The following is a 24,183-nucleotide window of genomic DNA, read 5'->3' as shown; positions in this document are numbered from 1 at the left end:
TTATATGTCTCTATAGAAAACTTTGGGATTCCCTTTAATGTTAGCTGCCAGTCTCTCTTCATGCTCTCTCTTTGCTTCTCTGATTTGCTCTTCACTTCCGCTCTGAACTTTCTATGTTCAGCTTGGTTCTCAATAGTATTTTCTACCTGGCATCTGTTATAAGCACACTTTTTCTTAGAGATCTTAATCTCTCCCTCATTTGTCATCCAGGGAGCTCTGAAATTGTTTGCACTACCTTTCTTCTTCGATGGAACAGACCGTGACTGTGCCTGAACTATCTCTTCTTTGAAGGTACTCCATTGTTCAGCTACTGTTTTTCCTGCCAACTTTTGACTCCAATTTATTCGCCCTGGCTCCATTCCAGGAGTTGGTTTTCCCCTAGTTAATTATTCTTACCCTGGATTGCTCCTTGTCCTTTTCCATAGTCAGCCTAAACCTTATGATACAATGATCACCGTCCCGTAAATGCTCTCCCACTGATATTTGATCCACTTGGCCCACGTCATTCCCAAGAACCATATCTAGCAGTGTTTCCTTTTGCATTGGACTAGCAACATACTGCTGTAGAATATTTTCCTGAACACACACTGGGAACTTTTGCCCCTCACTGCCCTTTACACTACTAGGGATTGGCAACGACTGCTGGCCTAACCAGCGACGCCCACATCCCATGAATGAATAAAAAATAACTATCCCAGTCTATGGATAATTAAAGTCGCCCATTATAACTAACCTATAATTTTTGCACCTCGCTGTAATTTCCTTACAAATTTATTCCTCCACGTCCCTCCCACTAGAGTCATAGAGTTATACAGCACAGAAACAGGCCCTTTGGCCCATCGTGTCTGTGCTGGCCATCAAGCACCTATCTATTGTAATCCCATTTTCCAGCACTTGGCCTGTAGCCTTGTATGCTATGGAGTTTCAAGTGCTCATCTAAAACAGTACTCCAGCTGTGGCCTAACTAGCATTTTATACAGCTCCATCATAACCTCCCTGCTCTTATGTTCTGTGCCTTGGCTAATAAAGGCAAGTATCCCATATGCCCTCCTAACCGCTTTATCTACCTGTGTTGTTACCTTCAGTGATCTATGGGCAAGTACACCAAGATTTGAGGAAAAATGGGGGACTTTAATTATCCAAACATAGATTGGGATAATAGTAGAGGGACAGGAGTTCCTAGAGTGTGTTCAGGAAAATTTTCTACAGTAGTATGAGGCTAGTCCATTAAAGCTTCCTGTGTATTTCCTATTTTAAATAAAATTTTAAGCCCTCTTCTGTCACGAATAGAGGACCTTGCTAGAAGGAAATCTCTGAGAACAGGATCATCATTGCCTCACTGTTAACTAGTCTCATGCTTACCATTGCGTCTTATAAACAACGACCAGTTGGTGCAAATTCACTTACAGACTGGAACTTTATCCCATCATTACTTGCTGCCTGCAGGAGGGGAGGGGCTAAAAGGTTTGGTACTTTTTTTTTTAAGAATTCCTGTAATCATCTAGACCAAATGTAAAAGTTCTTGTTACAACGCTGGCAGTCAAATTATAAATTAATTGTATGTTATAGAAGGATTTTTTTGATTTTTAATAATCCTATTATTTCAATATTAGGTGTTATGGACAGGTAATGAAAGAGAAAAATTCCCAGGAGCAACAATGACTGAATGCTTCCTGCCACCTACAAGCAGTCCTTGTGAACACCGCAGGGCTGAACATGGCAGTGGCCTGGCTCGTACACCGAGTTCAGAAGAAATTAGTCCTACAAAATTCCCAGGCCTGTATCGTACTGGTGAGCCTTCGCCTCCTCACGAAGGCCTGCATGAGTCTGTCGACATAGTATCTGATGATGAAAAGGAACATGCAAAGAAAAAAGGCAAATTTAAAAAGAAAGAGAAGAGAAGTAAGTAAGAGTTGATATTTCCCGGGATTATGGCATGTTAATTGTACAATGTATGTGACAGCATTGCAGTTAAAGCACATCAGGATTGTTGGTATGGTGTTCGAGGTGGGGGTGATCTAATAGATGACACGGTGGGTTAAATAGCCCTTCTTAACTCTGGAACCTGGATTCACATTCAGCTCCAAATGATGAAATGAAAGTCTCTGTTTATTGTCTGTCAGGGCTCTGAAATGCATTTGGTCAGTCTCAAATTCAGTTCCTAGAGGACATGGACCTACAACACAAAACGTTCCCTAATTCCATACTAGTTGGAAATCTCATAGACACTAGTGTGGGAAGTGAAAATAATTTGCACTGTACTGTAGTTGGGTGCACTACAGAACTTTACTTTGCATCTGGTGGTGTACTACCTGACCTGGAAGTGTTTGATACTGAATGGGTGCCTGAAATGGAAAGCATTTCATTTCTCAGCACAACATTCCTCATCTTGATGCGGAGGTCACTATCTGCATATAAAATCCTTGTTTTATTCCCTTTTACTTTATTTTTGTTCTTGGCATTTTTTTTCTGCTTGTTTTATTTCTCTTGCTATTTAGTCCTGTGTTTCTTCCTGTTGTATTAGAGATTGAGAAGACCTGCCTCCTATTGACAGAAAGGCCTACCTACGCTGCTTAGTGCGAGTGAACCTATTCTTTAATTTGTCGTGCAATACAGATCTAGAATTCAGTGTGGAATTAATATGTATAAATAAAAATATGTTGCTGGTGTGGTCTGTTCTCCATAGTCCAAATAGCCAACTGATGCTCACTTTGAGTCTCTTGTTTAAAGAATAGCACTTGGGTATAGTGCTAGGGAACCCAAGTATCTTGCAATGTCTTCTGGGGAGCAGCAGAATAAATTGGTTAGTTGGTGGGAGAAGAAACAGCTTATTTTTCTTTTTCTTGTAGCTGAAGGGTATGCGGCCTTCCAAGAGGACAGCTCAGGTGATGAAGCAGAGAGCCCATCAAAGATGAAAAGGCCAAAGGGTATCCATGTCTTCAAAAAACCTAGTTTCTCTAAGAAGAAAGAGAAAGACTTCAAGGTCAAAGAGAAGCCAAAGGAAGAAAAGCATAAAGAGGAAAAACATAAAGAGGAAAAACACAAGGAGAAAAAATCCAAAGATATAACGGCAGCAGATGTTGTTAAACAGTGGAAAGAGAAAAAGAAAAAGAAAAAGCCTGTGCCAGACCAGGAACCAGTTCCGGTGGATACTCCTTTTTCCCTCAGGCCTATCTTTGGTGTTCCGTTGGCTGAGGCTGCTGAGAGGACTATGCTGTATGATGGGATCCAGCTGCCAGCAGTTTTTCGAGAGTGCATTGACTACATTGAGAGTTATGGTATGAAGAGTGAAGGCATTTATAGGGTATCAGGTACAGTGTCAACTTGTTTTTGAACTGTTCAGTACTTTCTTTGAAGAGGATGATTAGCTGTGAGAAAATGGAACTGTTGGTAATCTCCAAAAACTTTTCAAAAAGAACTGGGCAATGTTGAAAGAATAAAGGTTTGTTTTTATTAATGTGAAACTTTAAAGTAACAGACCTTTTTCTGACTGAAGTTGTGCTTGTATTGTACATTCTTTCTCATTGACCTGAATGAAGAATGTCATGATTTTGTCTCCAAATGAATTGACTGAAGTAGTGGCCATCACCTGTCCAACTATTTCATGACTGACTTTGACCTATTTGTATATAGTATGTGTAAGATTGGTCTAACACAAGTAATTCATTGCACTCTAATAACTCCTTACTAGGTTTTAAGTTTAGTGCACAGTACCATTCTTTAGAGATGCCTGATTAGCATGTAGTGGGAAGAAAAAAACTAAAGTTTTTATGGACTTGTGAGGGGGTGGGGGGGGGGTGAATTGCGGGGAGAGAAGAATGTCTAAAGTCAAAGAAACCACTTTGAGTTGTACTGGTCAATTTTTGGCAACCTGTAACAAAGTCTTGAGTATAAATCAAATTTTTTGTCTCTCTGCCTGCATCTGGCATTGCTAGTCCTTTGCAAAGAATATATTCCTTGATTGAAGGGACAGTTGAATAAGGAACACAGTCATCATTTTAGTAGATGAAAGAATTGTTTTTAAGATTTTTCTCATTCAATTGTTTTGAGTGTTGCTCTGCTGTGTTGTCTCATCTGCCTTTTTTAGCTAGCTTAATTAACTATGTCCAGCACTCCATTGGATCCTGGTACTGAAAAGAGTTCAGGTTGGGTACATTGATCCAGTAGAAATCCATTGTGTAATGTTGACCTGAAAGAATATGGACTCTGCATCTATAGTAGATTTTATCCTTTAACTGATTTTTCTATGTGACCGAGTCTTGGGATTCTTTTGCTTTTCAGAAACAATTGAGGTTTACTTTTGATGAGAATATCGCAATCTGTTAACTACTCTGTACTAAGAAGGAGAAAGGGCACAAAAGCATGAAATCAGAAAAGGAAGTTTTTCCACAAATCACGAGCTTTATTCAACTATTTTAACAACTTGGGGAAAGAGTCTCTTAAATTTTTCCCTTGCCATTTTTTTCCAAAAAGTAGATTGTGCAAATTTTAGGTTACTTGCGTAACCCAACGTTAATTATTCATTGCATCTTTTGCAGGTTACTTTTTTTCTGTTTCCCAATTTGATTTCTCTGAAGTTGCGCAATCCCCAGGAATGGAAAGGAGGCTGATGTGCATGAGATTCCTTATGAAGCTATTGCTTTGCTCTTGTAATTGTTACTGCAGCCTCCTTTCACAGTCTACTAGCACATGTGTAGCAGGAAAGCAGTGCTAAAAGTAGCAAGATCTACTGGATAGTAAATTTGGAAAGCATTTTCACATAACTTTTATGTTGGGAATTTTTCTTTTTTGTTTTCCCCAGATTTTGTAGGTGTCTCTTGTGGTGGTCAATATTGGGAACTGTAATCCTTTTCAGGACCATAATATTCACACCACGTGTCCCCCAGAATTCAAAGTCATTTTAGATTTTTATAGATGTTGTTCTGTGTACTTCCAGAATTTTCTGTTTTTACTACACATTTCATGCTAGATTACAGTTTCACAACTCTGCCCCAACAATTTGTTTTGTCTCTTTACCACATAATAAGCAGTCCTGTGCCTCTTTTAATGTGGTTGGAGCTGTTTTGAGCTGTATTACTGCCTAATAAGAACTGGGTTGATACTGTCCAAACTCCCATGTTGGACCTTTGCAGCCTGTTAACAGAACACTTTCATTCCATTAATCTGGACTAGATTCTAACTTGTCTGAGGTGAAAGGCAATGCTCCCATCTATTATGCCATGGAGTCCCTAAGAGGCATTTTCTATCAAAATTCATTTTTCTTAGCTCCAATAAAGAAGCTAATTTATAGATAGCTTTTTGTTTATTAGGTTACTAAATTTTTCCTGTGTGTGATGATTTTTGTGAAAATAAGTGAGTCAGTATTCTGTGATTTACCATTCCTCACTTAGGTACCAAATCAAAGGTTGATGAGCTGAAAGCTGTGTATGATCGTGAAGAGTCTCCAAATCTAGAGGATTATGATGCAAACACGGTGGCCAGCCTGTTGAAACAATACCTCCGTGAGCTGCCTGAAAATGTTCTTACCAAGGAACTCGTGATGCGGTTTGAGGATGCATGTGGGAAAGGCACGGATGGTGAAAAAGTCCAAGAGTGCCGGCGTCTACTAAAGGAACTGCCTGTATCCAATTACCACCTCTTTTCTTGGCTTATTATCCATATGGACCATATCATTGAAAAAGAAAGTGAAACAAAAATGAATATCCAGAATATCTCTATTGTTCTTAGCCCCACTGTTCAGGTACTGAATGAGACACAAGTACATTTTTCAGTTATTGAAATTGCTGCAGAATATACTGTGAATTAAGGAATGTGTAGTTCCACTTATTCGTGTTGATATCTTTCCTTTTCTTCCACATATTGCCCAGTTTTTTGTTTTTTCCCCTTCTGGTCTATCTACCACAATCCCAGACAAACAAATGGGTTGGGGAGCCACTCTTTATCCAGTGGTAGAAAAATATGTGACGTGGGGCTGTGGTTTATTTGCCTGTGGGAAAGTGCCACTACTCAGCACCTTCCTCATGGTATTTACAAGTTTTACACTTGTTTATCTCCCGCTTTTAATCATTTGAATTCATTGGTTTATACTGTGTTCAGGCAAATGCTAATTATGCACTTGTTGATGATGAGTTGTGCTGCCCATGCTTCCCAAGCCTGCTATCTGCCTAGTGATTGCTTCATTTTGTACTTGTAGTTATTTAATGACCGATCAGTGACTTTGCTTCCTGGTATGGGTGGAGGTAAGCAGAATCCTTTGAATTGGGTTGGCTCCAAGATTATGTACCTGCCAGTGGATGAAATGTCTGTCACCAGAAGTTGGAATGCTTCCCTCTCATTCTAGGTAATCCTGCAAACCAGTGTTTTGTTGGGTAGGGTGATTACAGTTGGACTAACTGCAGGAAACTTACCAGTGCTTTGGAGTTAGGTTAGATGGTTAAACTCTGATGCACACTTGGAGACTGGGTTGCTGAGCCTTGGCTCTTGTCAACCTGCCCTATGCTGACTGGACTTAGATAAATGAGATATCGAGTAAACAGACTTTACCAATAGGTATTCTCAGTAGCTTGGTCTGGATCTTGTAACTGGTCTGAAATTTTCATAGGTCCATCTAGCTGGCCAAACATGACTTTATTTTTATTGGGTTGCTGATGTCAGCATTTCAATAGTGATTAGATTTCTTTTTAAAAGGTGTACAAAATTTTATTTTTATTTTATTTAGAGATACAGCACTGAAACAGGCCCTTCGGCCCACCGAGTCTGTGCCGACCAAGAACCACCCATTTATACTAACGCTACAGTAATCCCATATTCCCTACCACCTACCTACACTAGGGGCAATTTACAATGGCCAATTTACCTATCACCTGCAAGTCTTTGGCGGTGGGAGGAAACCGGAGCACCCGGCGAAAACCCACGTAGTCACAGGGAGAACTTGCAAACTCCGCAAAGGCAGTACCCAGAATTGAACCTGGGTCCCTGGAGCTGTGAGGCTGCGGTGCTAACCACTGTGCCACCCCCACTGCGCCACAAAATGTTTATATCATTGTTGGCATCGAGCTGTCCCCGTTTGAGGCTTCTAAACAACCAAAGTAATACTGACATTTTTGAATAAAAGAAAAGGACTTGCATTTATATGGCCGTGGGGCATCCCTAAGTGCTTTATAGCCTATGAAGTACTTTTGAAGAATAGTCATTGTTATAATGTAGGAAATGCAGCAAACAATTTGTGCACAGCAAACTGCTACAAACGGCATTGTGATGATGACTAGTAATCTCTTTTTAGTGATGTTGATTGAAGAATAAATATTGGCTAGGACGCTGGTGGTTTCGGAGGAACTTTTGATGCACGTAGATATCTTAGTTATAAGTGGCTTATGATCTCACTGTTAATGGTACTTGGAATGTGTAACTCATTAAGTTTCACTGTACATGGTACAACAGCTTTCATTTTCATAGTGTCTTTAACATAAATCATCCTAAGGTGTTTTACACTTGGAGAAAGGTGGGAAATAAGGACAGTATGGAGGGATAGATTAAGAGGTGTTATTTTTTTTTAAAAGCTTGTTAAAATTCGTCAGAAGGCTTTTAAAGGAAGAGCAAGAAGTGCCAAGATGGAGATTTAGGGATGGAGTGGGGTCAAAGTGACTGAAGGCTTTGACACTAATTTTGGAGTGGATAGGAGGGGAGAGGAAATGCACAAAAGGCAAGGATTTGAGAACTAAAGGGCACCTGAGGTGATGTGAGGCTGGAGGTAGTTGGAGAGCTTGGAAGGGATAAGATTGTGGAAGCTGCCCCAGTGCCTGTGGATGTTGTTTAGGGGCAACATGCTGGTTAAAGGGACCAAAGATCACTGAGGGACTCTAGAGATTGTTGTCCAAGGATGATGGAAGAAATCATTTCTTGTGCTTGGATAGATAAGAGTAGAACCACTTGGACAGTTCCAGGGAATGGAGGAAAAGTGGTGAAGAAGGATGGCATCATCCATGATATGAAATGTTGCAGGGAGTTTGAAGAAGACCAGTAATGATAATAGACCACAGTCATAGTGGATGTCATTTGTGGCAGTACCAGTTTAGTGCTATGCACAAGAGAAGGATTTGAATTCTGAATTTTGAACACAATGGGGACAGAGCTGGGTGAAAAAATTGTTTGATGACCTTTGCGAGGAAAAGGAAATTAGAGATAGGGAAGAAGATGGGGAGCATAGATTGTTCCATTGCCTATCTTGGTCATAGCTCTCTTGAAATAGTTTCTTTCTGGCTTCTACTGTGCACTGATATGACAGTGTCATGATTGATATTCTCTCTGACTGACCACGGTATGTTATTCCTTCATTCCTCCTTGTCCTATGTACAGTGGACAAAGCTATCCTCCTCCATGGAGAGCAGGGATTGCGTCTCATGGCAAAGAAATTGAAGAGCACAGGAAGTATCAGAGCTACAGTGAGTGGGAATGTACAGAGACAAGGAGTGGCAGGGAAATAAAGGAAAGTATTGGTAGAGACAGCTGCATTGATTATCTTAAAAGACCAAGAAATCTGAGATTTTTTGCACTTGGTGTGAGATGACAAGGGTAGGGAAAATGGGTTTGAGGAAGTGGTTAGTCACAGGGATGGAACTTTTTATTGTCATTAAGCTTGAGTAAGTGAGTCAAGTAATCCTCATCTGCATAATACTGTGGATGCTACAAATCTGAAAAACAGAAAATGTTGAAAATACTCAGGTAGGGCAGCATCTATGGAGAAAGAAGCAGTTGTCAGAAATGGAAAAGGTGAGGTATGTAACAGTTTTTAAGCAAGTCCAGAGACAGGGGAATGGAAGAACAAAAGGGAAGTTCAGCTAGGGTGGAAGGCGGGAGAGATTAGATGACAAAAGAGATAATGGTGCAAGGCAAAAGGAGATAGTATTAGGCCAAGTAAAGACACAAAAGATAGGTCTAGAGAAGGTGTAAATGGCAACAGTTGAACCATTACCAGCATCTGCTGTCTGAAAAAATGGGAGCACTGGTTATGACACGGCTGAACCAAATCTAGTGAAAGTTGTGCAAGGTATAGCTAGATGGGGACGTTCTGGTCGGAGAGAAGGAATCACCACCTGTGGATGACCTTTAGCAATGTATTGCTACCAAAGTTGAACTAAAAGATCTTACTGCCTGAAATAAGGCATTCTGAGCTTCAAATGGTGCATGAGCGTCACTGTTGCATCACAGTTGGAGCGACTTCAACAATGCCAGCACAAATTTTTTTTTTCTTCTCTCTATCCTGGAGGCATTGATTCTTGTACTGGGCAAATGCCTATTATTCAAAGGATTATCTACAGAGTCCAGATACACCAGAAAGGTAACTACATCCAGGCAGTTTTCACACTGTTCAATACACAATATAAACTGCACTGGTTCAAGAATGTTGCTCACCACCACTAGGTGCTGTCTTTATGCTCTGATGAAAATTTGGACATTTTCCCTGCAGATGCAAACATAAGGTTTGGCCACTTGACGTACCAAGGATGACTAGTGCTTATGGCACTATATCCAAGTGTGTGTACCTGTACCTTCAGGAGAAGAGGGGAAAATTAGGCAGGGAGGAAACAAGCGAGGTCAGAACATGTATTAATTGCTGCTCTTTTTTCTATAGATCAGCAATCGTGTGCTATACCTATTTTTCACCCATGTTAAAGAGCTGTTTGGGGAAATAGAGCTGAAGCCAGTTGTTAAACCACTTCGCTGGTCCAATGTGGCAACAATGCCAGCCTTGCCTGAGACTCAAGAGAGCATTAAGGAAGAAATTCGGCGACAGGTATGTTTAGGAGCATTTTGTGAAGTGAACAGAAGTAAACAGAAAAGTTGCATGAACATTAGACATCACCTTTTCTCTTTTATTTGATGCCTTAGTCTGGAGGAAAGCATATTAAATTCTCAGTTATGTTTTCTGGGATTTCTTGATTTGTTTGAAGGAATGTATACTGAAATACCATATTAGTTACAAAACAATACATGTTTTATAGCAAGGAATGTAAGCTCTCCCAGTGCATCTGTGGGTAAATTCATGGTCTATTGCTACTCTGAGCTTTACAGAACAGAAAGTTCTTAAATTTGATACTAATCTATGCTGATCTAGCCAGTCTAAGATGGGGTACAGTGGAGGTTGCTGAAATAGGCTTGAATATTTTCAGGCGAAGGAGGGAAAATTGTCTTGTGTTCCTGAACAATATCTAGTGATCACTGCTGGAAAGTGATATTACAGTTTCCATTGTTTATAGCAGGTGTCAATTCAATTTACACAGTGGACAGTAAAACTAAAAATTAATTTTAACCAAAAAATTAAAATGTGCCAAAGGTAAAGCCCATTTCAAAGGCAAGGCAACATTTGTCTCGTGCCAGCCTTCAGTTCCCAGTCAGCTATGTCTGCCGCCTGTTCGGCAAAGTTATCTATGCTGGCTGCATTGGTATTGCTGACGTGGAATACCTGGCGGCTGAAATTCTAGGTCGGCCGGACAATAAAATAGCATGTGTCATCGCCTTGCAATCTGCAGCTCGCTATCGCTACAATGAGAAGCTCAATAGGTTGCTGGGTGGTGTCACCATCGACTAGGGCAGTCCGGCCCGACTTCCAAGCTATACTCCTGCCCAAGAAATCCGTTCTAACCTGGCCATCAGTGGCAGAAAATCAGCTGGTAAGAAGGGCTTGCTAGAGTTCTGGAGGCCCTGTGGGTGACCGGAACCAGCAGGGTTACTTGATTCACGTCGTGAAAATCACCAAAGATGCAATAAAAACAAAAGTATCTACATACGGACACGTCATTAAGGTATTCACACTTTAATGATGTATGAACAGTTGATTGAAGCTGTTTGTATTGCCCAAAATAGTCAGTGCCCCTGAGTGGCATCTTTTATAATTAACTCCTATGGTAATGACACGATGAGCATTATTTGCCTAATTATATGTTTCCTCCCGTGATAAGTGGGGACTGTTTATGGATTTTTATCAGGGTAGTTCTAGCATCAGTTGTGATGGGTGACCCTTATGATTGACTAGCCTGGTGACTCTGGCTGGCCAGACTAGCACTTGGCCAAGGTATTGGAAGGCTGGTGACACCTATTGAAATGTATGTTGTCATGACTGGCAAACAAGCCAAAGTCAACATGAGGAAAACTTTTTTATGCAGCAAATGGTTACAATGTGGAATGCACTGCCTGAAAGGATGGTGGAGGCAGATTTAATCATGATTTTCAGAAGGAAATTGGATAAACATCTTAAGAAAAAAGGTTTGCGGGCTACAAGGAAAGGGCAGAGGCTCCGGACTAGTTAAATTGCTCTTGCAGAGAACTGGCATGGGCTCAATGGGCCAAATGGCAGCCCCCTGTGCTGTAACCATTCTGTTATGCCATGAATGCTTGTTTCTAGGACAGTAAGAGTGGGGTGGCGGGGGAGGGATAACTGAAGCAGGAAAAAAAATCTATAACCAGTACTTGAATTTGTAGATGTAAATTAAACAATGTTGTTATGAATCCTACAATGTGACCTTAATTATTTTCAGCATTGAAAAACCTACATTTTATTTCAATATCAGTACTAAGCACTGTCACGAATACTAAAGAGTTAAATGAAATAATCAGAATTTCACAGCAGTAAGCAGACTTGCCTATGATTTTCTGACCTTGACAACACCATCTGTGCTATGGATGTGCCAAGCAGGTGTTTCTGATCAGGATTGTCACTAGAATTTCGACAAAGCATAATGGTGGGCATTGCTAAATGTGTTTGAAGGTTTTGTTTCCCTTTTTATGATTTTTCTCTCTAATTTTTCCTGTTTTATTTCTGTTCATGGTTAGAATCTCTTATTGGTCAGTTCTAAATGACATTATTAGAGGCACAGGAACCAGAATACATGTATCCCTTTGATTGGGGAACTTATGCTTGTGGTGCTAATGGAACAGTTAAAGGGAAATTAACTTCAAAGAACACAGGTTTTTACTGTGTGAATCTTTTTAAATCTCTTTGTGGATTCATATAATTGGGTAGAGTATTCTCTTGAGTTTTCGCTCTGTCCCTCTAGGAATTTCTGTTGAATTGCTTGCACAGAGACCTGCAAGCTGGCATAAAGGACTTATCCAAAGAAGAGAGGTTGTGGGAAGTGCAGCGAATTTTAACAGCACTAAAGCGCAAACTACGTGAGGCAAAAAGGCAGGTGAGTTTTAGTGAAACTGCCCTTTATTCAGTGGTGTGTCCAGCAGTAAGCTTTGCGGACGTTTCATATATTGAGAGTAAAGAATATTCTGCTCGTGTATTTTATCATATGTTGCAGTAAGACAGGATTTTCCAGGCTTTGTTTTTGTGAACTACAGATCAAGTTTAAATCAGTGTTTCCATTAATTTGCACATATATCAAGCTGCGGATATGAACAGATCTTGACAATCCGATTTCGGATTTATCCACTAATGAACCCCCTTCCTCTCCACCCCGCTTCCTGGCAATAAAAACACCCAGACTGTTGTAAAACCCCAGGTATGTGTAGTCTGAATAGTACATAACAAGTGAGTGAGAAACATATGTGCAAATAACAATTGCTTGGTGGCTCAGTTTGCCAGGGCTCATTGGCTGTAGGTTGGGTATGTCTCCAGTAAACCTAAAGTATTGTTTTATAGTAATGCTGTAATTTTTGTGCATAGATGTAATAATTGGAAATGTTCAGTTATGCTCTGCCTTGCATGTTTAATTGCAAAATGTTGTGTACAAAAAGCATATTTTAAATTACTTAGTCTTTGTGAAATCCTATGCTATCTGATGGGGATTAACTTTCTTCCCTCTGTTTCATTCTCTCTCTCTCTTCCTTCCTCCCCAGTTGCATGATTTTTGTCATTAGTTCTGACTTGCCTCATGCAGACTCCAGCTTCCAGCTGGTGGGGAAGGGCAGTCATAACAGTATACTTATGTGCCTCTCATTCAAATTCTTTATTGAGTGAGCTGAGCCAGCATCGTGGGCCTTATTTCCTCCCCCATTTCCCCCACACTCCAGAAACAGCAGATGGATTTCATCTTTCACACATGACCGTCTAAGAACTAAGTAACCTTATCTAAAGTTTCAGGAAAAATTAAATTTTCCCATCTATTATTTTCAACTTGGTTTTCTGGACTATATACCTTAAGCTGTCACTTTTTTGTTCATTCTTGGGATGTGGGCATCGCTGGCTATGCCAGCACTTATTGTCCATCCCTAATTGCCCTTGAGAAGGTGGTGGTGAGCTGCCTTCTTGGACCGCTGCAGTCTATGTGAGGTAGGTACACCCGCAGTACTGTTAGGAAGGGAGTTCCAGGATTTTGACCCGGCGACAGCGAAGGAACGTCGATTTGGTTCCAAGTCAGGATGGTGTGTGACTTTGAGGGCATCTTGCAGGTGGTGGTGTTCCCATGCATTTGCTGCCCTTGTCCTTCTACTTGGTAGAGGTTGCGGGTTTGGAAGGTGCTAAGGAGCCTTGGTGCATTGCTGCAGTGCATCTTGTAGGTGGTACACACTGCTGCAACTGTGTGTCGAGCTTCTTGAGTGTTGTTGGAGCTGCAACCATCCAGGCATGTTGAGAGTATTCCATCACACTCCTGACTTGTGCTTTGTAGATGGTGGAGAGGCTTTGGGGAATCAGGAGGTGAGTTACTCACTGCAGGATTCCTATCCTCTGACCTGCTCTTGTAGGCACGGTATTTATATGGCTACTCCAGTTCAGTTTCTGGTCAATGGTAGCCCCTAGGATGTTGATAGGCGATTCAGTGATTGTAATGCCATTGAATGACAAGGGGAGATGGTTAGATTCTCTCTTGTTGGAGATGGTCATTGCCTGGCACTTGTGTGGCGCGAATGTTACTTGCCACTTATCAGCCCAGGCCTGGATTTTGTCCAAGTCTTGCTGCATTTCTACATGGACTGCTTCAGTATCTGAGGAGTCGCGAATGTGCTGAACATAGTGCAATCATCAGCGACCATCCCCACTTCTGACCTTATGATTGAAGGAAGGTCATTGATGAAGCAGCTGAAGATGGTTGGGCCTAGGACGGTTCCCTGAGGAACTCCTGCAGTGATGTCCTGTAGCTGAGATGATTGACTTCTAACAACCACAATCATCTTCCTTTGGGCTCGGTATGACTCCAACCAGCAGAGAGTTTTCCTCCTGATTTTTTCATTGACTTTTGCTAGGGCTCCTTGATGCCACACTTGGTCAAATGCTGCCTTGATGTCAAGGGCAGTCACTCTTAACTCACCTCTTGAATTCAGCTCTTTTGTCCATGTCCAAGGCTGTAATGAGGTCAGGAGCTGAGTGGCCCTGGCAGAACCCAAACTGATTGTCACTGAGCAGATTATTGCTAAGCAAGTGCCGCATCATGGCACTGTCGACGACACCTTCCATCACTTTACTGATGATTGAGAGTAGACTAATGGGGCGGTAATTGGCCGGGTTGGACTTGTTCTGCTTTTTGTGTGCAGGACATACCTGGGCAATTTTCCGCATTGCCGGGTAGTTGGCCAGTATTGTCGCTGTACTGGAACAGCTTGGCTAGGGCCGCAGCAAGTTCTGGAGCACAGGTCTTTAATAATATTGTCAGGGCCCATAGCCTTTGCCGTATCCAGTGCCTTTAGCCATTTCACGCGGAGTGAATTGAATTGGCTGAAGTCTGGCATCTGTGATGTTGGGGACTTCAGGAGGAGGCCGAGATGGATCATCAACTCGGCACTTCTGGCTGAAGATTGTTGCAAATGTTTCAGCCTTATCTTTTGCACCGATGTGCTGGGCTCCCCCATAATTGAGGATGGGGATATTTGTGGAGCCACCCCCTCCTGTTAGCTGTTTAATTGTCCACCATCATTTATGGCTGGATGTGGCAGGACTGCAGAGCTTCGATCTAATCCATTGATTATGGGCTCACTTAGCTCTGTCCATCGCATGCTGCTTATGCAGTTTGTCACGCAAGTAGTCCTATGTTGTAGCTTCACCAGGTTGACACCTCATTTTGAGGTATGCCTGGTGCTGCTCTTGGCATGCCCTCCTGCACTCTTCATTGAACCAGGGTTGGTTTCCTGGCTTGATGATAACGGTAGAGTGGGGAATATGCCAGGCCATGAGGTTACAGATTGTGGTTGAGTACAATTCTGCTGCTGATGGTCATAGCGCCTCATGGATGCCCAGTTTTGCATTGCTATATCTGTTCGAAATCTATCCCATTTAGCACGGTGGTAGTGCCACACAGCACGATGGAGGGTATCCTCAATGTGAAGGCGGGGCTTCGTCTCCACAAGGGCTATGTGGTGGTCACTCCTACCATGGAAGATGCATCTGCGGCAGGCAGATTGGTGAGGACGAGGTTAAGTATGTTTTTCCCTCTTGTTGATTCCCTCACCACCTGCCACACACCCTGTTTTTTAGGACTCGGCCAGCTCAGTCAGTGGTGGTGCTACCGAGCCACTCTTGGTGATGGACATTGAAGTCCCCCACCCAGAGTACATTCTGCACCCTTGCCACCCTCAGTGCTTCCTCAAAGTGGTGATCAATATGGAGGAGTGCTGATTCATCAGCTGAGGGAGGGCGAGAGGTGTTAATCAGCAGGAGGTTTCCTTGCCCATGTTTGACCTGATGCCATGAGACTTCATGGGGTCCGGAGTTGATATTGAGGACTTCCAGGGCAACTCTCTCCCAACTGTATACCACTGTGCCGCCACCTCTTCTGGGTCTGTCCTGCCAGTGGGACAGGTCATAGCCGGGGATGGTGATGGCAGTTTCTGGGACATTGTAAGGTATGATTCGGTGAGTATGACTATGTCAGGTTGTTGCTTGACTAGTCTGTGGGACAGCTCTCCCAACTTTGGCACAAGCCCCCAGATGTTAGTAAGGATGACTTTGTAGGGTCGACAGGGCTGGGTTTGCCATTGTCGTTTCCGGTGCCTAGGTCGATGCCGGGTCGTCCGTATAGTTTCATTCTGTTGTATTGACTTTGTAGCGGTTAGATGCAACTGAGTGGCTTGCTAGGCCATTTCAGAGGGTATTTAAGAGTCAACCACATTGCTGTCGATCTGGGTTCATATGTAGGCCAGACCAGGTAAGGACTGAAGATTTCCTTCCCTAAAGGATGGGTTTTTACAATAATTGACAATGGCTTCATGGGTATCATTAGACTAGCTTTTAATTCCAGATTTATTCCACCTTCTGCTGTATGGGTTTCAAACCCATGTCAGCAGAGAAATACCCTGAGTATCTGGGTTACTAATACCACTACACCACCCCCTCTCCGGTACTCTTAATTATACAACTCAAAATTATCTCCTGCTTCAGTCTAGTTGATCTTTCTGCCAGAAAACCTTTTCTTTCACTTCAAATACACAGTTCCCTTGTCTCTCTCAAGTCTTATTAAACAGTTGCCATATAGCACCTTTGACAATAACTTTAACCGTAATCTATCAACATTGTTGACCTCACTATGTCTCCTTTGACCCAAATGGAATTCCCACTTCTCCATTGCAAATGTTGTCTCTCAGCTTTCATTCCTCTTTGCTTAAGAACTTGTTTTCCCCTTAATCCCAAATTTGTCCAAGACCTAAATCGGCTGTTCTAATATATGCTTTGAGTTGCTAAACACAATTTTCCAAGCGTTCTGGCCAACATTTTATTCCTTGACCATCCGTATCAAAACGGATTAACAGGTTGTTGATCTTGTTTGCAGTATCTTGCGTGTAAAACTTGCAACTTAAAATAAGTTATTGACTGAAGTGCTTTGGGATGTCCTGAGAACATGAATATAACTGCAACTTCTTTCTTCATTTGAATTTAAAGATTACAGGTTCCATTGTTCTAGATTCTAGTTGAGGGTTGCTGCTGATATTATTTTAAATTAATTGTCAAAGCAAAACAGTCATTTAATAAGTCTGCAATGTCGTCATACATGGATCAGTTTTTAATGGGCCCATCTCTTTGCCTATATTTATCTTTATGAAAAGCTTTATAATACTATCTGTAAGTTTTATATGCCCTCTTTTGCCGATATTATTTGCTTGGTCTCCTTCTGTTGCTTTCAATTCTCATTTACACCACTATTCTTTGATCTTCCATCAGCATTGTCTTATTCAGTACTGTCATAATTAGTCCTGCAGATCGTGTTGAGGTCAGGCCAGCATTACTGCCTTAAGACTTCCCACAAAGTACCACCATGAAGAGATTCCACTGCTGATCCATAGATTTGCTCGTTAACAAACGCTCCCATCCTATATGCCAGTTCATTCCTTGTCTCATCAAAGTTAATCTTGTTTGAGTCGAGAGCTTCGTTTTTGACCCCTCACCTTCTTTTCTCCTCCACACCTCCCCAACCCCTCCCAACCACCCAAGCCTAACTGTATCAGTCTTACTACCAGGTCATTAATGGAATAGGTCTGACAAACAAACAGTTCAATTGGATATTGCTTACTCCCATGTGAGATTTAATCTAAGCTGATTTTCTTTTCATCTTTTGCATTTATGTTTAATTTGCACATAGATTGAAAATGTAAACTTCCCATTGTTAACACATTTTTCTTCTTGCAAGTTTCTGCAGACTGCATATGCATATATTCTTCTGCTAAGTCATCAGTTGGGTGTTCTTTTAAATATTCCCAACAGTATCTTGCATCTTTTTCTGTTACTTATTAATTCTACTTGATACTTATTTATTACTCTTTTTACTTCTGTTATGATTGTGCCCTTTGTTTATACTGTAATCTTTCATATTTTCCATGTCATTCCTAATAACTGCAATTCCTGATCTGTTCGGCTCCAAGATGCATGCAAGTGTAGATGAGGAAAAATTGCTACATGTAGCGACCTAAGGAATATTTCTTAAGTGTATGCTATGCCAGATCCGAGATATAGCTTTAAATAGAGCGTGCTTTGTCTAGTTTACCCACTGCCTCTACTCTTTTGCTAGCTGAAGATGCTTATTTGTGAAAGCTGGAGGTTGAATACTGCCTGCGAGCTAAATGAGAGCTTTCCACTCTAGTACTATGTACATCAGTGTTGCCCTGTTGGATTTTGGTCCTTGTAACCTGAATACACCAGCTATTACCTTTCATTTTCTCAAGACTTCATTGAAAGCATTTTTTTTCGACTGAATAGGCAATGATCTCATTTGCTTGAGAAGATTGTATAATTTTACTTGGAGAATACCCAATTGGAATCATAAATAAGCAGGAGATTTCCATGTCTTACCAGAAACTATATGCAGCGCATGTCATTGAATTTATCAATTTAACTTTATGCAATTTTAGGAATGTGAAACTAAGATTGCCCAGGAAATTGCTAGCCTTTCCAAGGAGGATGTTTCTAAAGAAGAAATGAATGAGAATGAAGAAGAAGTTATCAATATTCTACTAGCTCAGGTATGCTCAATAGCACAGTAACGTAAGTTTACTCAGTGCTCAAAAATAAATTTTTGGTTTTGCATATATTTTGTGTGTACTAAGTCTTAAATAGCTTTTAATTCACTAAAAGGGGGGAAAAAATCCGTCATTTAAAAGTGGCTCATGCAAAATAAAGAAATTAAATCTGTTACAATTCAGGCGCATTCGAAATATATATTATCATACTCAGTGCAAAGGGAGGGTTCCGCAAGCATGCCAACACTGCCAAAGAAACATGATCTTTTATATATTATGTAATCTGGAATAACGGGACACTGGGTGGACAATTAAAGACCTTTTGCAAAATTGATTGTCACTTGGAAAAGTCTGGTTTAATAAAGGACAGGCATCATAGATTTGTTAAAGACATAGTGCGTTTGACAAATTTGATTGAGTTCTTTTGAGTAAATAATGCGGAGGGCTGATGAAGATAGTGTGGCTGATATGTATATGAACTTTCAAAGGCGTTTGGTAAAGTGCCACGCAATAGACTTGTTAGAAAAATTGAAGCCCATAGGATTAAAGGAGCAGTTACAGCGTGGATATGAAACTGGCTAAGAGACAAATTGGAGAGTAGTGGTAAACGATGGTTTATCAGACTTGAGAGGTGTATATAGTGGTGTTCAGCATCAGGTGGAGTATTGTGTCTAGTTCTGGGTGCCGCACTTTAGGATGGATGTGAAGGCACTGGAGAGAGTGCAGAAAATATTCACGAGAATGGTTCCAGGGCTGAAGAACTTCAGTTATGAAGACAGATTGGAGAAGTTAGGACTGTTTTCCTTGGAGAAAAGAAGGCTGAGAGGAGATTTGATAGAGGTATTCAAAATCATGAGGGGTCTGGACAGAGTGGATAGAGAGAAACTGTTCCCACTCCTGGAAGGATTGAGAACAAGAGGGCACAGATTTAAAGTATTTGGTAAGAGAAGCAAAAGCGACATGAGGATAAACTCTTTCACACAGTGAGTGGTTAAGGTCTGGAATGCACTGCCTGAAAGTGTGGTGGAGACCGATTCAAAAGGGAATTAGCCTGTTATGAAAAGGATGAATGTGCAGCTTTATGGGGAAAGGTGGGGGAATGGCACTAAGTGAATTGCTATTTGAAGAGCTGGTGCATACATGATGAGCCAAATGGCCGCCTCCTGCGCTGTAATAATTCTGTGTTTCCCAGGGGTCGGTATTAGGACTCTTTTAATGTACATTAATGACTTGGACTCGGAACGGGGGCTCAATTTCAAAGTTTGCAGATGATGCAAGACTTGGAAATGTAAATAGTAAGGAGAATAGTAACTGATTTTAGGAGGGCATAGACTGGTGAAATAGGTAGACACAGGGCAAATGTAATTTAATGCTGAGATGTGTGAACTGATGCATTATAGAAAGGAAAATGAAAAGATGATATAAATTAAATAGTACCATTTTAAAGGGGGTACAGGAACAGAGATCTGGGTGTTCACATATACAAATCTTTGAAGGTGCCAGGACAAGTTGATAAGGCAATTCACAAAACATAATGGTATTTTTGGCTTATAGATGGAGCCATCAAAAATTAAAACTAGGAACTTGTGGTAATCCTTTCTGAATCGCTGGTTAGGCCTCAGCTGGAGTATTACATCCAATTCTGGGCACCACACTTTAGACAGGATACCAAGGCCTTTGAGAAGGAGCGGAGATGATTTACTAAAATGATACCAGGGAAGCAAGACTTGTTATGTGGCGAGATTACTGCGTACAGTTCTGGTCGCCACATTATCAAAAGGATGTGGATGCTTTGGAGAGGGTGCAGAGGAGGTTCACAAGGATGTTGCCTGGTATGAAGGGCGCTAGCTATGAAGAGAGGTTGAGCAGATTAGGATTATTTTCATTAGAAAGACGGAGGTTGAGGGGGGACCTGATTGAGGTGTACAAAATCATGAGAGGTATAGACAGGGTGGATAGCAAGAGGCTTTTTCTCAGAGTGGGGGTTTCAATTACTAGAGGACACGAGTTCAAAGTGAAAGGGGAAAAGTTTAGGGGGGATATGCGTGGAAAGTTCTTTACGCAGAGGGTGGTGGGCACCTGGAACGCATTGCCAGCGGAGGTGGTAGATGCGGGCACGATGGATTCTTTTAAGATGTATCTAGACAGATACATGAATGGGCAGGAAGAAAAGAGATACAGAACCTTAGAAAATAGGCGACATGTTTAGAGAGAGGATCTGGATCGGCGCAGGCTTGGAGGGCCGAAGGGCCTGTTCCTGTGCTGTAATTATCTTTGTTCTTTGTTCTTTGTATTAGAGAAACTGTGATTTGTAGCCAGTTCAGAGATATATGCAAGCACATCAAGGCAATAATTGGTGATTTTAACTATCTCAAGGTAAATCATCATAAAGCTAATGTATGTGGTCTAAGTGGGGAACACTTTTCAGAATGAATTTAGGGCAGCTTTCTATAACAGTAGGCTTTTAGTCTAACAAGGAAAGGAGCAATTCTTTAGTTTGGGAAATGAAATCGGGCAAATAACTGATGAGAGTAGAACAACTGGGAAGTGTTGACCGCAGCATAGTTAAGTTCAATGTAAGGGCAAAACGGATAATGGAGAGTGAAAGATGAGGGTACTGGGTTAGAAGAAAGGCAAGATCAGTGAGATGAGAAGGAATCTGGCCCAAATTAATTGGCAGAGAGTTTAGCTAACAGGTTGACAGATCAGCAATGGACAATCTTCAAATATGAGATGGCAAGAGTAAAAAATAAATATATTCCTGTAGGAGGAAGAGGTGGTGCATCAAAGAATTGTTTCATGCGTAACTAGAGAGATTAAAACTGAACAACCTAAACGAGGAAGCATATGATAAAGTTAGGGTTCAGTGTATTAAAGAAGATCATGAAAAATGGGGGATGAAAAGGAAGTTAAGGGCTAAAACAACATATGGAAGAAGGCTAGCAGATAATGTAGAAAGAGGTTTTCTCGGCATATAAAAAGTCTAGAATAGTTATGGATAGTAAAAGTGCCCGGCAACGAAGCAGATAATCTAGTTATGGAGGATGACTAAATTAAATCAAAATTGTGCCAGTTTTTACAAATGGTGGAAGTAATATAGTTGTATTAGAAGAGGACATGAAACTGTTAAGAGATACTATAGAAGAAGAATCGGTTTAAAGGAAGGATTTAAGGGAGAGAAAGAAAGGAGGAGGGGCAGCTGTACTGATTAAGCAGAACATTACAGTGCTGGAGTGAAGATGTCCTAGATGGGTCAAGGACTGAATCTCTTTGGCTAGAGCTAAGAAACAAATAGAAGTGCCATTACATTGTTGGGAGTATTTTCTAGGTCATCAACTAGTGGGAAAGAGATAGAGGAACAAATTTGTCAGGAAATTAGGGGCGCAAGAATTTTAGAGTAGTTATAATGGGGAATTGTAATTATCTGAATATGGACTGGAATAGTAACAGCGTAAAAGGCAGAGAGGGGCAAGACCTTCTAGAGAGTGTTCAGAAGAATCAGTATGTTTCCAGTCTAATGAGGAAGGAGGCATTGCTGGATCTGTGTCTGGGGAATGAGATGGGTCAAGTGAATCAAGTGACAGTAGGGGACAGTGACCATAGCATCATAAGGTTTAGGTTAGCGATGGAAAAGTACAAGGAGCAATCCAGAGTCAATATAATTGGGGAAGGCCAACTTTTTTTAAATTATTCATTCATGGGATGTGGGCATCGCTGGCTAGGCCAGCATTTATTGCCTATCCCTAATTGCCCTTGAGAAGGTGGTGGTGAGCTGCCTTCTTCAACCGCTGCAGTCCATGTGAGGTAGGTAGATACACCCACACTGCTGTTAGGAAGGGAGTTCCAGGATTTTGACCCAACGACAGTGAGAGAATGGCAATATAGTTCCAAGTCAGGATGGTGTGTGACTTGGAGGGGAGCTTGCAGGTGGTGGTGTTCCCATACATTTGCTGCTCTTGTCCTTCTAGTTGGTAGGGGTTGCAGGTTTGGAAGGTGCTGTCTTAGGAGCCTTGATGCGTTGCTGCAGTGCATCTTGTAGATGGCACACACTGTTGCCACTGTGCGTCGGTGGTGGAGGGATTGAATGTTTGTAGATGGGGTGCCAGTCAAGAGGGCTGCTTTTGTCCTGGATGGTGTCGAGCTGCTTGAGTGTTGTTGGAGCTGCACCCATCCAGGCAAGTGGAGAGTATTCCATCACACTCCTGACTTGTGCCTTGCAGATGGTGGACAGGCTTTGGGGAATCAGATGGTGAGTTATTCGCTGCAGGATTCCTATCCTCTGAGCTGCCACGGTATTTATGTGGCTACTCCAGTTCAATTTCTGGTCAATGGTAGCTCCTAGGATGTTGATAGTGGGGGATTCAGCGATGGTAATGCCATTGAATGTCAAGGGAAGATGGTTAGATTCTCTCTTGTTGGAGATGGTCATTGCCTGGCACTTGTGTGGCGTGAATGTTACTTGCCATTATCAGCCCAAGCCTGGATATTGTCCAGGTCTTGCTGCATTTCTACATGGACTGCTTCAGTATCTGAGGAGTCGTGAAGGGTGCTGAACATAGTGCAATCATCAGCAAACATCCCCACTTCTGACCTTATGATTGAAGGAAGGTCATTAATGAAGCAGCTGAAGATGATTGGACCTAGGACATTGAGGAACTCCTGCAGTGATGTCCTGGAGCTGAGATGAATGACCTCCCACAGCCTCAACCATCTTCCTTTGCACTAGGTATGACTCCAACCAGCAGTGAGTTTTCCCCCTGATTCCCATTGACTTCAGTTTTGCTAGGGCTCCTTGATGCCATACTCGGACAAATGCTGCCTTGATGTCAAGGGCAGTCACTCTCACCTCACTTCTCGAATTCAGCTGTTTTGTCCATGTTTGAACCAAGGCTGTCATGAGGTCAGGAGCTGAGTGGCCCTGGTGGAACCCAAACTGAGCCTCACTGAGCAGGTTATTGCTAAGCAAGTGCCGCTTGATGGCACTGTCGATGACACCTTCCATTATTTTACTACTGATTGAGAGTAGGCTGATGGGGTGGTAATTGGCCGGGTTGGACTTGTCCCGCTTTTTGTGTACAGGACATACCTGGGCAATTTTCCACATTGTTGGGACGATACCAGTATTGTAGCTGTACTGGAACAGCTTGGCTAGGCACTCTGATAAAGGGTCACTGACCTGAAACGTTACCTCTGCTTCTTTCTCCACAGATGCCGCAGGACCCGCTGAGTATTTCCATCATTTCTTGCTTTTGTTTCAGATTTCCAGCATCTGCAATATTTTGCTTTTATTACAATGGTCTGAATTATCTTGTTCTATGCTGTAAACTTTATTACAAGAAAACTGCATTGAACTAACCATTTTACAAGATTTATTCACATTGAGTTAATGTTGACTGATATCTAAGACCATCCTAGACTGAGTTCAATTTTGCTTTGTTTGTCCATTGAGGAGCAGGTGTAAATTGTGGATTAAAGGACCACTGTGGCATAATTTAACCACAAATTAAGAAAATGAGTTGACTCCTGGAAAAGTATTGCATTATACTGGCAGGTGCTGTAGCAGGATTGGTAGTGGCAAAGGAAGATGTGGTGAGAAGATTTCCAACACTTTGGCACCAAATAATTAAACTTCTGCTTAATTTCCCCCCTCAATGAAGCCACATTTACAATGACTTGACTGTAGGATATTCCAGCTGTGAGCATCTTCAAAGACAACCCTGCAAGAGGTATCCTTGAATCTTTTGATAATTGCCTGGAAGATGGGATAGTGGTTTACCTCTCTGTAGATATTTACCTTAAGTA

General features: G+C 41.7%; 1 protein-coding gene across 9 annotated transcripts in view; it reads left to right on the top strand.

Moving 5' to 3' along the window:
- Positions 1-24,183, top strand: part of ralbp1 (ralA binding protein 1) — a 113,217-nt gene that overhangs the window by 59,659 nt on the left and 29,375 nt on the right. For 7 of the 9 annotated variants that reach the window (XM_068031250.1, XM_068031256.1, XM_068031251.1 and 4 more), the window contains 6 exons: positions 1,614-1,902; positions 2,850-3,311; positions 5,391-5,740; positions 9,632-9,793; positions 12,054-12,185; positions 18,274-18,384. In XM_068031250.1, the coding sequence (XP_067887351.1) occupies positions 1,614-1,902; positions 2,850-3,311; positions 5,391-5,740; positions 9,632-9,793; positions 12,054-12,185; positions 18,274-18,384 (1,506 nt within the window). Of the gene's footprint in view, positions 1-210; positions 292-1,613; positions 1,903-2,849; positions 3,312-5,390; positions 5,741-9,631; positions 9,794-12,053; positions 12,186-18,273; positions 18,385-24,183 lie in introns of all 9 variants that reach the window. The other 2 variants (XM_068031255.1, XM_068031253.1) reach the window with 1 other exon arrangement.

The sequence above is a fragment of the Heterodontus francisci genome, chromosome 5 (assembly GCF_036365525.1).
Source record: "Heterodontus francisci isolate sHetFra1 chromosome 5, sHetFra1.hap1, whole genome shotgun sequence".
NCBI lineage: Eukaryota > Metazoa > Chordata > Chondrichthyes > Heterodontiformes > Heterodontidae > Heterodontus > Heterodontus francisci.
This window is presented reverse-complemented; position numbering and strand designations above follow the sequence as displayed.